Genomic DNA, 13,440 nt, shown 5'->3' with positions numbered 1-13,440 from the left:
GCCACCGCCCCGCCCCGCCCGCCCGCGCCGGCGCTGCCGCCCGCGCGGCGCCTTTAAGGCCTGGCCTACGTGGCAGCAGCACCGAGCGGCGCGGCCTCCGTCCCTCCCGCCCGCCCTTCCCGCGGCCGCCCGAGCCAGCGAGCCCGGGCCCCAGGCGCGCAGCAGCCGGCAGCACCTTCCCCTTCCCGCCGCCATGGGCCAGAACGACATCATGAGCACGGCCGAGGACTTCGCGGACCAGGTGGGTGCCCGTCTCCCTGCCCTTCTCCGGCCGGGCGGCCTTTGTGCGCTGGGCCGCTCCCTCAGGCCGGGGTGAGGGGGCGCCCCGCGGGGAGGGGCGGTCAGGCCGCTGCCTTGAGGGGCCCGGTCGGGCCTGGCTGGGGTGGCGGGGGCTCCTTGGGCCTGTCCCTGCGGTGGGGATCCCTGTGGGGGGCTGGGGGCCCGGCTCCCCGGCGGGGTCGGGGCGGCCCTGGGGCCGGGTCGCTGCGGGAGCGGCTGCTCCTGCCCCCGGGCGGGATGTGCGGCTGCTCGGGCACCCGGGGAGGCGCGTTCTCCCGGGACCTGGGCTTCTCCGTGGGGCTGAATAAACGGGAAGAGAGCAGGAGGCTGAGCTGCTCTGATTTTCTTGTAAGCCGTCTAGGCTGGCAAATAGGGCAGGAAGGGGTGTAGGAAAGCAGGGTGGGGTGGTGGTGTCAGGAAAGCGAAAAATGTAAATCCTGAGGCATGTCTGGAAACTCAGGCTTGCCAGCACCATAGTACTGTGCTTAGATTTGGGGCAGAAGGAAAGTGAGCAAGCTTCCCATTGGTTGGACTTGATGATCTTAAAGGTCTTTTCCAAGCAAAATGATTCTAAGCTGATGTTGTCTTGTAATCCTTCTTGCGTTTATTTCAGTGGAGACCCTCACAGATTTCTCTGTTAAACAGAAGTTTATGATCTCTTACTGTATGTGAGAGCAGGAATGTTTCCAGTGTAAGTAGTTGATCTGCTGGTGGTGGTGTTAGCAAGACCTTCGCTGTCGTGGTGATTCATCTAATTGAAAATAAGAGGCGGCATCCTATCATATTTAGCAAGTTCTGTGGAAAATCTGATTCTGCCTGGTTCTACAACTGTGATTATTGAAGCAGTGAGAATTGTGTGGTGCACGATACCAGGTCACAGGTCTGAGGGGGCTGTGCTACTTCTGTGTCTTTAACTGAGTTTTACTGGGAAAACCTGTTCTGCGCTTCCTCTCCACCCCGAGATGGAAGACTCATTTTGGAGACAGAGCCTCTTATGGTGTGTAGAATTTTCAGTTTAAGGGGTGTCTGGATCATCTTTGTCATCATCTGTTTACCTTGTCCTCTCACTCCTTTTAGAGGAGAAAATGAACTATCGCTATAGTGTTCAAATCACTCACCAAAATTTACAGCACTTGTCCTGACCTTTTTATAACACCTCTCTATTTATTCCTGTGTGACTATTTCTAGATGTCCTTAACAGCCCTTTTTTTCATACTACTGAAAGCTCTTTTGTCCGGCTAAAATGCAGTTTGCTTTCTCCTGCGATGAGTTTTAAATGGCACAATTTTATTTGTGCTGGTCCACATTCTATTTAAAGATGAGTCTTCCATTTACCTGCAGAATTTGGGGTGTTTGCATACACTTACCCATCAGATTATGGATTTCCAAGTAACTCCGTTGATAATTCTGGCTCCAAATAGCTGCCTTGTAGCTTAATCAGATACTTTCAGTATTGTGTGTGTGCTGCTAAAACTCTGTGTCACACCAGTGCAGGAGTGGAGGGATTTACTAAACAGTAACCTTTGATATATATTGTGAAGTTAACACTTGGCGTTATGAAAACTGTTCGTCTTGGATTAGAAGAAAAAAAAAAAAAGTACTTGGAACATTTGGACTGAGATTATGTTGAAACTCTCTTTGCTGGAGGCGGAGAAAGTGAAGCTGGACAATGGCTGTTTGGGAGCTGAATGCATTTTCCTTTCTGACCTTGATTTCTCCACTCCCTGGACTAGTGCTCAAGACCTAAGTCTTCATTTTCGTAGCAAAGAAATAAGGATCTTGGTTCAGAATGACGCCCAACTACAGGCTGTAGGGGTTTGTTTTTAAGCCACGTAACACCAGCCCAATGTTATTAATTAGATAATTTACATACTCAGAAGTTAAGCCCTTTTTTAGTGATTCTTGTTAAAATATTACATGCTAAGCCCTTCATTGCAGTCACCATGTACTGCTGACATTATTGTACTGAAAATAGCTGTATCTGGGGTCTGTACTGATTATTTAGGGATACAGAACTGGTTGTCTCTCCTCTGAAATCGCCATAAGAGGGAGCAGATCTTGTGCAACTTTCCTAGTGTCTGTAATAATCTTTAGGAATGTGGGTGCCTAGTATTTCTGCCATTCTAAAAAAAAAAAATTATAGACAAAAATGCAGGGAGACTATTGAGTCATTGTACTATAGTGAAAGGACTGTAAGAGAACCAGACTCTGGGGGTTTTATTTAATTTCCCCAAATAAATGCTGATGCACGTTGTTCAGCTAATTCTAACATCTTGTTATCCTATTTTGCAGAAAACAGAAGGGATAGAGAACATTTCATTGTTAGTCTGTCGGTGGGTTGTTGTGTGTGTTTTAAATTGAAAAAACTGAATTTGGAAGTGTTCCCTGTAACTTAGTCATATCAGTGCACTGATCCTTTATCGTTATAAGCCAAATAGCCTATTCTATTCTAGTTAGGCTGGAAAGAATCTTCCTATAAAAAGTGATAGCAAAATGCAATACATGACTAATAATTCCTGTTTTAAAGATTTAATTAATAAACAGCCTTTTTGGAAAAGGGCACTGGTATAAAAGTACACTGTAGAAGACAAAATGAGAAATTCCCTGCAATTAAAAACCTGATTAAGATAGCTCTGACCCACTAGAACATTGTGAGCAATCTTCTCACCTTTTGAAACAAGCAGGAAAGCCTCTGTTTCCAGTTTTTGTGACTTGTAGACATTGAGTGAGCCTGTTGTGATTGGTGTTGCTGTCCTTGTGACTTTTAGGTGGGATCTCATAAGTGGCTTTATACAGATTGGTGAAAAGAAGTGATTTTCTTTGTGCTGGAGGATTGAGCATCCTATTCCAGACAAGATCGCTGGTGTCCCGGGCTGCTGGAGGTCTCTGTCCTGCCAGAGCAAAGCAATCCCTTAAACGAATACAAGCTAGATATCTGGAATACGCCGTTATCGGAAGCTCCAGGCTAATAATGCCATGCAGCCCACAAGAAGGTTGTCTGTGTAGATCAGCAGGCTGCGGTTCATCACTATGTTCATAACTTCCGTGATGCAAAACCAGACACATGTACACACAGAAAAAAGGCTTTTGTGTTTGGACAGAATATACCTAGGTGACAGCAACCATTCCCAACTCCTAGCTGCATATTGGTCTTAAAATACCTGTAATTATGCTGTGGTATAAACACTTCTGACAAAATGGACTGGATTTTTATCCGATTTGAAACTGTTTGAGGTGGGATATAGTTTAGAAAGCGTGCTAAGAGTCAAAACAGAATTGGCTTATTACCTCTCTGTGCGCAGGTGTCTGCTGGGTTTGAATATTTCAACTCTCCTTTTGAAAAATGGGGTTTGAGCAGAGATTTGATATAGGGATCCCTGGATCATCTTGTGCATCTTCGCTTGTTAAACTTAAGAGGAGCATTTAAATCTGTCTTTGCCTTTCTAATCCTGTTAGAGGGGGGGAAGTGGCAACACAAAGCCCCTCTGGTTTACATTAGTAACTTGGCTGCCAACACAGAACCAGCTGTTCTTCTTTAAAATAGTTTTACTTCAGCATTTTGTTGTCTTTTGTCCCGATGTTTTGCAGGGATGCAGTATGTGCTAAGAACAGCTGATGCAGAGCCCATAGCAGAATAAACCATCCAGTTACTTGATGTCATGTGTTTAACACTGCCACCTCCATCAATCTCAGCAGTTGGGTTTTGGCTTATGTGTATTGTGCTTAGTGGAGTGCTTAGTGTTTCGAGTCCCATGTCTTAGGATGTGTTTATTAACTGCAGCTGCCACGTTTCCCATATGTGCTGCTTGTATCTGTGCGAATCACAAAGGAAATAGGAAGTGGTCTCAGGGTGCAGTGTTTGAGCCACATGTTGCTCGTGATGTGTAGGGACAAAACCAGGGTGTCTGGTATCATTAGTTCAGTCCCACTTCTAGAGATCTGTTTCTTATAAGTTACTCCGTTCTTAGTTAAATTAGGTGATTCATCCTGTAATCACAAAGTCACTTCATATCTGTTATGTTCTCTTGCGGTTATCATGTAACTGTTTTCTTCCTTTCTCTTTAGGTCTAGTTGTTCCTTTGGCTTGGATTTTTGTTGATACAGTCTGTTTCTGAAGCTTTTTTACTTCCAGCTTGCTATGTACAGGGGTTTCAACTTGCATGTGGTTGACTAAATGCAGCTCCACACGTTACGGATGTCCGAAGATGATGTGCGTCGTGATAAGGTTGCTTAGCACTGCAGCTGCCTTTGGCTTCGGTCTCTCCGACTTGTCATAAGCTGATTGGATGTGCACACTCGTGTTTAATAGGTAGCATTAAATTCTCTCTATATGCCAGGAGAACAGGTAAAAGTGAAATGACTTCTTGGCTCCTTCACCTGGCCTGTTGGCAGTTGTTTGGTTTCAGATAAGGGGAAGAAGAGATGAGCTCACATGACCCGTTTCAGAACAACGAAGATGAGGTCTGGAGGCAGATCTGTCATGTTTGCTTCTTTTTTTCAGCCTTTCCACAGCGATGTTTTTTTTTCCTTTTCCTGCAGATGCCCAGCACTTGTCCTCTTTCATTTCCTTCTAGACCGAAGTTGCCTGTTCTGCATCTTGACAAGGCAGACTTAATTACAAAATGCTTATGGCTTTGTACTATTTCCAAAACATCCTTAGTATTATTCCTCAAAGTTTGCCCAAACACAGTGAAATTCAGGAGAGAAGAAAGCTGTAAACCAAGATGTGTGTCTCAGTGACAAAGATCACAAAATTTCTTCTGACTCATTCATCCAACTGTTAACATGGCTTAAAAAAGCCTGAAGTGGCAGCCCTGAGTCAGAGTACAGCTGCACTTAAAATGCGCTTGATTAGCTTGAATCTTGACCCTTAGACTCTATGCATGCAGTACAACTAGTGTAGTTTGTTCCGATATTAACTGTTTAATTAACTGTTAAGTGCATTTACTGGATTTTTTTTTCTTGTGGTAACGTTCAGCTAGACAGCAAGCAAGGCTTGTCATTAGCATAGGATTTGGAGCAGCCTTTACTATTTACTAATCACTGTGGCAAGAATAAACTTTCAGGAAGGCTTTAGTCTCCTTTTTCCACATTCCCATTTACACTGAGAGCATGCAACACTGCCAGAACTTGGGGAAAAAAAAAATATTCTGCCTAGAAAGAAGCCATATTGTCTAACCTCAAGTCAATGTAAATACCAAATTATAAAAGAAAAGGGTTGTGTGCCTTTTCTGTCCATTTTTTTATAATATAGTTCAATGCTGCCTGGAAGACACTTACCCACATGTGGGTCCCCCCACCACTTTCATGCTGGAAATATGCTAATATTGCATAAAGTGTGTGAATCAATGAGCCTTACAGCACTTGGGCTTTGTGTGGGATAGTGGGGGTTTGTTAAATGGCTCCTCCAAGTTCCAACATGGGCTCTTTGCACAGTCTGGCAATTCTGCACGAAGGGCATTTACCGTCACAAGTATCAGCATGTCCAAACTGCTCCTGTCACCTGAAGGTGGAAACTTGCTGGATAATCTTGTACTTAGTTTTAGATTATATTTGTTTCTTACCAGCTTGCACTTACTCAAACAGCAACATATAGTGACTCCAAATGTGCCTTTATAGTGATCTGGCTACACTGAACCTGTGCATGAAAGGGGCCAGCCAGGTGCCAGGGTGACAACACAAATCCTAGTGAAGTCTCCATTAAGTAATAACCAGTGCTGTTCAAGAAACCGGGTGACAGTTAAAATGCTTGTCATAATCCAGAGGTAGTAAGTTTTCCTGTGCACCTCAGTCTGGTCTAGACTCTGGCAATTCTGTATTTCTTCCTTTATAATGTGATTGTAGAGCAAACTAACCAGTGGGTTTGGAGGATGAAGGGGTATATGGGACCAGACACATCTTTCATTCCCAAGAACTAAGGCTCCGCATCTGTTGCATGATGATGTAATTTCCTTTTAACTGCTGCACAGAATCGTATATATAAACGCCTATTTTCTTTCTGCAGAGGATGTTATTTTTAATGGAGGTAGAAACTTTACTTGCATAGAGGGTGCAATGTCATGCAACAGCTAGGCTGCTCTAAAATTCTGTTATGCAAGTGCAGTTGCTTTGCACTGTTGATTTTCTGAGCTGTTAGAGGGAACTAGCTTGGCAGAAGCTTATTAATGTTTTCTAATTTGTACAGAATTAATCTTCTGTCAGCCTGACTCCCTGAATCGGTTTGTTACAGGGTGTTGAGTGCCTGAGCATGTGGGTGAGAGCAGAACTGCCCTTTCAGCTCCTGGCTATCTGATAGTTGAGCTGTAACATGAAACCCTGAGATAGACAAATGAAGCCCAAGGTCAGCCTTCATCTACTAAGAGCTCCATCAAAACGCAGTTCTTCTTACACAGAAAGGTTCTCCTGGATTCTGCTGTTCTCCATGTCTGTATCCAAAATGCTGTTTGGGTGCAGCATGACAACAGGTTTCCCTCGCTGCTCCTAAATGCTCTCACACTGGAGTGGAGAAGATTTTCATTAGGTCCAAATCCCAAGTCAGTGTTTCTCTCCCGATGTTGATGACCCTGTGTGCATGAGAACTGCTGACTTCAGTCTGCAGTCTGCGCGGATCTGTTATATCATGAATATCCCCTTCCGTTCCTCCCGTCCCTGCTAACGACGCTGTCTGCCCGCAGTTCCTGCGGGTGACGAAGCAGTACCTCCCGCACGTGGCCCGCCTGTGCCTCATCAGTACCTTCCTGGAGGATGGCATCCGCATGTGGTTCCAGTGGAGCGAACAGAGGGATTACATTGACGGCACATGGAACTGTGGCTATTTCCTGGCCTCCATCTTTGTGTTCATAAATCTCTTCGGACAGCTGAGTAAGTGGCTCTAAGGCTGTTAAGGTGGATGCCAGAGCGCTCCATTGTGTCTGCCACCCTGGCTCATGTAAGCGCTGTGAATCATGTAAGCACGGGATGCCTCACTGATTTCTTAATAGCCATTGACATCTTAGAACAGATAGTACTACGTGGGCTGAATGAAAAGAACTCTAAATTGATCCACTTCAGCCTTTCCTGGAAGTAGTGTTAGAGAATTTCTGGTGACACACTACCTCTGAGTTTGAGATGCCAAGAATCCATTAGGACAATCTGTTTTCAGTTGTGTATATACATCTATAAACATGTGCCACACCCCCTGAATTCTCTAAATGAAATACTCATGTTTTCTTAAACTGGGCAGCATTAAGACATTCCCAGCCTGCTGGTTTTATGGGTATTTATCTCAATGGTAAAGCCTTATCCCGCAGTTGATACACTGAAGCCCGAGAGCGGTGCTTGTGTCAGATTTTCAAAGCCCAGGAATTACAATAAGCCCAGAAGCAGAGCTGCTGTACGTGTGCTAGGTGGACTTAGGCTATTGGAAATGGAGAGAAGTAGAATTCTTTTCTGTTTCTATTATGTCCCTGATCTACTGTTCTTGATTGCTCTGCCAATTTCTTGTCTTGTGCCTGGGTTTTAGATCTTTTTACCCTCATTTTTGTGTAGAGTGTTGTCTTAATGTATTACAGTTACCAGTCCTCATGTGGAAGTGGCAAACGCTGTCAGTGCTTTGTGACAGAAAACTTGAGGAAGGATATAAAACAAAAACTCTCAAGGAGAAGGAGTGCAGCATGTCTGCCCTAACAGTTATCTCATTTAAAAAATTTTTAAAAAAGTTTCTTTTGAGCTTCTTTCAATGCTTGAACACTGAGAGCTGCTGTGCAGTGCTGTGTGTTGGGGGCTGCCTTCAGCATGTGCTTACCCTTTGTAAAATAAAAGTTACTTCTGGGGTTATAAAATATTTTAAAATGCAGTAAACCTTACTGTTTTTCAAACCTATTTGTGCCAATGTGCCATTAAAATTTCCTGCCTGATGCTTTCCATGGCACAGTTGAAAGAAATTGGAGTCTGCTTAGTTCAAAACAAGTTAGTGTTCCTGCAGCATCTCTTCCTATGCAAGCCCAAAGTGTAACTGTGTTCAATTTCCCCAACTCAGGCGGCTGTATCCTGGTGCTGAGTAGGAACTTTGTGCAATATGCCTGCTTTGGACTGTTTGGAATTATAGCATTACAGGTAGGAGGCTTAAGTCTTCAGCCCTTCTAAATCATATCTTTCAAATCTTCTCTCTTAGCCCCAGTACTACCAACATAGTTAAATACAGCTCCCAACCCTGGAATTTTTCTCCAGCCTGGCCTAGTGCCAGTCCCTAATGGCACTGAACTATTTTGCTGCTTCTGTTCTTCTGATATGCCCAATAGATCCTTGGCTGTAATTGCAATTAGTCAGCTGGAGACACTGATTCGATACTTGACCTTGACCAATTTAGCAGAAGTAACTTGCAATTTACCTGTGTCTCAGTGAAGTGCCAAATGTGGAACTTGCAGTCGCTTTGGCCTTCAGCACACACTTGTATAAAGGGCTGTCCCCATCACCAAGGATCCTTCCTGTTCAAATCCGATGAGTTTTTGTGGGGGCTAAAGCACAAATGAAATTCTGGCTTCTGCTCCCTGTTTTACACTGACTCACTGGGCCACACTGATGTCACCTTGTTCTCTTCAGTGTAATATATAATTCTGCAATGGATAGTACAGGCTTGAGATTAACATAAAGTCAGAACTTCGGTGTAATTTATATGGTGTTTTAACCTGTTTTCTTCTTTGCCTAGACTATTGCATACAGCATTCTATGGGACCTGAAGTTCTTGATGAGGTATGTCTACTTATTAAAGTTTTTTTTTATCAAACCAGAATGAAAAATGTTGTGTGTCACTGCCACTTGCTGACAGAGGAAATTATCTTTGTCCATAGTATTTACTAGAAAGATTTTACAAATCATGCATTTACATTAAACAAGAAATGACAGCACTTAAAATCAGTGCAGTCTATGTTAAACCATAGACAGCAGGCTCAATACTGTAGAAGGGAAAGACTAACCCTAACCCACTAGGATCTAAGTGCTTCTGCTACCAACCTCCTTGCTGAGAGCTCACAAACAACTGTCTAGACTGGGTCTGTGAGCTGCCGTTATTTCCTTAATGGCTAAAATAGCAACTGTGCTTATGCATGACTGAAACCATTTTCTGAGAAAACAAAAGCATGTAGATCTTAGAGTGGTTTCTGGGATTTTTAAACCTCTAATACCTTCTCTAAGTAGACGATAGGGTTCTTAAACACGTGCTTTCTTGCCAAATCCCAAGTGATGGCTGGCTGTTACCTTTTCACCCCTCTCCTCTGAGGGGAGGGCAGGGGGCAGCACAAGAACTGTACTCTGGGCTTGCTACAACCCTGTAAATGTGTAACTTCTTTTAGCAGTACTGCTGTTCTGTTTTCTCAAAGCAACCTCTGAACTACTTTGGCATATGCGGCTAAATCTGAGATACAGAATAACTTCAACACAACTAAATTTGTGCTGCAACAGATGCTGAGCAACTGTGCTGGAGCTGCGGGGGCTGGACTTCTCTTGCAGGCTGTATGTGTCTACACAGGCTTGTGTAAATCATTTTTGTGCACAATGCTGCTGTTCCAGCTGTAAAAGTAATGCAGACACACATCACAAGGTGCGGAGTTGGTCTCTCCTGCATGCAGATTCTTACTGAGTTGATCCAGTGAGAAAAGACTTTAAATCTATAAATCAGTGCAAACTATAATAAACTGCTTTTTCTCCCCATTTCTGTCTTTCTGTAGGAACCTTGCCCTTGGGGGAGGCTTGCTGCTGCTTTTGGCTGAGTCGCGCTCAGAAGGAAAGAGCATGTTTGCTGGTGTCCCTACCATGCGGGAAAGCTCTCCTAAGCAGTACATGCAGCTGGGCGGCCGTGTGCTGCTGGTCCTCATGTTCATGACCCTACTACATTTTGATATGAACTTCTTTTCTGTAAGTACCTGAGTCTAAAAGCATGAATTAAGGAACTGGAGTATAGCACCAACTCCCAGACTGGCTGCAGGACTTACTTAGTGCTTATGTCAGTCTATTTTCTACTAGAATTAATATTTAGAAAAGTTATTAAATACTCTGTGCTACAACAACTTGTTCTGCTGAACTTATCTGTGCTCTGTTCTGGTGTTTGTGTATCTGTATTAAGACCTGTGGGGTTTTTCCTTGCAGATTCTGCAGAACATAGTGGGCACAGCCCTGATTATCTTGGTGGCAATTGGCTTCAAGACTAAGCTGGCTGCCTTGACTCTTGTCATCTGGCTGTTTGGCATCAACATCTACTTCAATGCCTTCTGGACCGTCCCAGCCTACAAGCCCATGCACGACTTCCTCAAATACGATTTCTTCCAGACCATGTCTGTAATCGGAGGGCTTCTCCTTGTTGTTGCACTGGGCCCTGGTGGAGTCTCCATGGATGAGAAGAAAAAAGAGTGGTAACAGGAATAGCAACACTTCTTGGGACATAACATGTTAAGTCCAGAACTGATTCTGTATGGATTCAACAGAAACTGCCAGCATTTTACACATACATGCCCCCTTCCTATTAAAGGCACAGATGTTTTGAATTTGATTTACAGTGGCACCAGTAATATAATAGATTTAAAAAATCCTGTTTCTTCAAGGAATGTTGCCTAGGCTTATTCTAACTTCCTAGATTTGGAACTAACCCAAGGAACCTGCATTTTGCTGATGCTTCAGTGAGTTGCAGTAGAACTGTTGCTGTCTTTAATGTCAGCGATGTTTTAAAATTTGAAGTACTGTGAGCAGATACAGCTGTATGATTCAGTGTGCTGTTGGGTTCTAGCTATAACTGAAGAAGTGGATCCCCCTTTCTCACCCTCATCAAAACTGTGTTGTGCATAAGGAGTTCCATTGTTGGTTATAGCATTGCTTATCAAGGTGGAAAATGGCATTAAAAAAACCCACTGTTATTTTGCCGCTCAGAGGCCTGTAATTCCATTTTGTTTAACAAGAGGGGAGGTCTTTCCTGCCCCTAACTAAAAGGCAAAAAGAAAACCCTGAAAGTAGTTGTACCCCCCTCTAGGTAAGAAAAGAGAGAAGGTTTTCGAACATGTCCCAGTTCTGCTTTTGAGGGGAACAAGGGAGAATCCTGCATTGCTAATCAGATTTCAAGAAGGAAGGGGGGAAGATATTCCTGAAGAGACTATGTTAGATTCTGTGCCAAAGGAACTCTTTATTCAGCATTCTTTCCCCAAAGTTGCCCCTCCTGAATTTCCAAGAAGGGAGCCAAGTTGTCCTGCAGGTTCCATAAGAAAAGCTCCTTTCTGCTGTTAACCACCTTTCAGCCATATATGCCCCAAATACATATCTGAATTGCAGGTTATTGGTGAAAGTGTCTTCAGAATTACAGAACCCCCCTTTGCACTCAGTACATGCAAGATGAGAGCAGTTGATCATCTAATCTGTAGTCCTTGCTTCTTATTTTCCCTTCAGTCAGCCTCTCAGAGTCCCAGTTGGCTGAGCAGTGGATGAACTGGCGTGCTGGACCCTCCAGCACAGCCCCTTCCCTCTGCTGTCTCAGACCACACCTGAGACGTGTAGGGAGGAAAGGCGGAATTCGGCTGTGCTGCCATAGCCCCAGTTCTCAACCCTGTGTGTTAACGGTTATATCAGGTGCAAAGCCTGCGCAGTGCATAAGCAGCTAGGAATGTAAATTGTGTGTTCAAACTCCTCCGCATGATGGTGAGGAGGGAGGAAGGCCCTGTTTTCACCTCTCAGTGCCACGACCTCTGTGCCATGAACATGCTTAGTGCTGCTCAGAGGAGGCGTTTTGTCCTCTGTTAGTAAACTAGGTGAACCTATTTCACGAGGTGATAAAGAATTCTAGAAAGCGTGAGCCCTACCAACTTGCTAACATCACATTGACTCCTTGCACTGTTGTCTCCCTTGAGAAAGCTGCTCAGCTGTTTGTTGGAGGAGTGATTGAACTGAATGTCTCCAGCAGGAGCTGTTTACCAGGGTCTCCTGGTAAGGACATTAACCTGGATGATTCAGCTTAACGGTTGCATTTTAGGAGAGAAAACAAGGCTTGAAGAACTGATGACAAATAGAAGAGCACTGTTGAATGTTAAACTAGTGATTTTTTTGCCATCTTAATGGTAAAATAGCTTATGGACTAGCAGGATGTGCTGCCGCTGAAGGAAACAAATTGATGTGTGGGGGTAGATGGGAGGGGAAGCCAGCATTGAAGTTCAGGTCACACAGGTGGCTTTTAGATAGGTTTTGCAAGAGAAGTTTTCAGCTCAAGGGTTCATTTTGCCTGTCTCTTCATAGCAAGACCAGTCCTTTCGGCTACAGATACGGAGAACAGGACACTTTTCCTCACTTTCACTGCAGGTACTAGAACGGTTTTAGGCTACGTCAAGGCAGCCATTCTCAGATATCCTCACTGTTGTTGATGTTCATAGTATTTATAAATGGAATGATGAAACAACTCTTGTAAGTAGCTCTTAAGTTGGCTTTTTCAACTACTTTTGTCCTAAGGATGATGGACTAGTCTGAAATATAGACCAGTTTCCTCTGTGAAAATCAAGTCCCCTTTCCAAGACAAGACCCCAGAAAAGGAACAGATACTGTCCCTTGCAGCAGAAGTATTTTGGTCCTAAAGGGGCACAGTTAGCTGGAGGGCATTATATTTCTAGGCAGCGCAATATGCAGACTTAGTAACTGTGAGTCCTGATGTGGAAGATTCTGGTTTCCTACATACACTGCTGTATTCATACATCTCCCAAAAATACAGTGACCTCTCCCCGGGGCTGAGAAGCTCTCACAAGCAGGATGTCAGCTATCAATTGGCTCGGCAAAGTGTTCTGGAATTCATTCTGAATATATTTTTGCTTTCTATGTGGAAAAAAAAAAAAGTATAAATTCTCATTTTATGCTGTATTTTGTACCTTAGTTGTGTTTGAAAATGTTTTGATTTTTGGAAACAATCAAAATAAAACAATGGCATCTTTGTATCCACTTGGCGGGTGTGACTGGTGACACTCCACGGCCATGCTGGTCAGTGGTGGCTTTCTCTCTTACCATAAAGAGGTTGAGCACTGGGCCACCTGTACGTGACTGCTGCAGTTGTCATCCTTCACTGGAGGCTGTTAAAATACCACTTAATTCCACCCCACTGTTCCCTTCCCCAGCTGTAATGGTCACCTGGAATGGGCAGACACTTCAGACAGTGCTGTGCACCTC

General features: G+C 44.1%; 1 protein-coding gene across 1 annotated transcript; it reads left to right on the top strand.

Moving 5' to 3' along the window:
• The first annotated feature begins 90 nt into the window (after nt 1-90).
• Nucleotides 91-13,231, top strand: SURF4 (surfeit 4). The gene is made up of 6 exons (XM_065648813.1): nt 91-241; nt 6,954-7,140; nt 8,297-8,373; nt 8,966-9,009; nt 9,984-10,170; nt 10,402-13,231. Exons 1-6 carry the CDS (start codon nt 194-196, stop codon nt 10,666-10,668), a joined length of 810 nt encoding a protein of 269 aa, XP_065504885.1. The 5' UTR covers nt 91-193; the 3' UTR covers nt 10,669-13,231.
• Nucleotides 13,232-13,440: the final 209 nt, after the last annotated feature.

This window comes from Caloenas nicobarica, chromosome 19, assembly GCF_036013445.1.
Source record: "Caloenas nicobarica isolate bCalNic1 chromosome 19, bCalNic1.hap1, whole genome shotgun sequence".
NCBI lineage: Eukaryota > Metazoa > Chordata > Aves > Columbiformes > Columbidae > Caloenas > Caloenas nicobarica.
The sequence above is the reverse complement of the archived record's forward strand: the minus strand, read 5'-3'. Positions and strand labels throughout refer to the sequence as shown.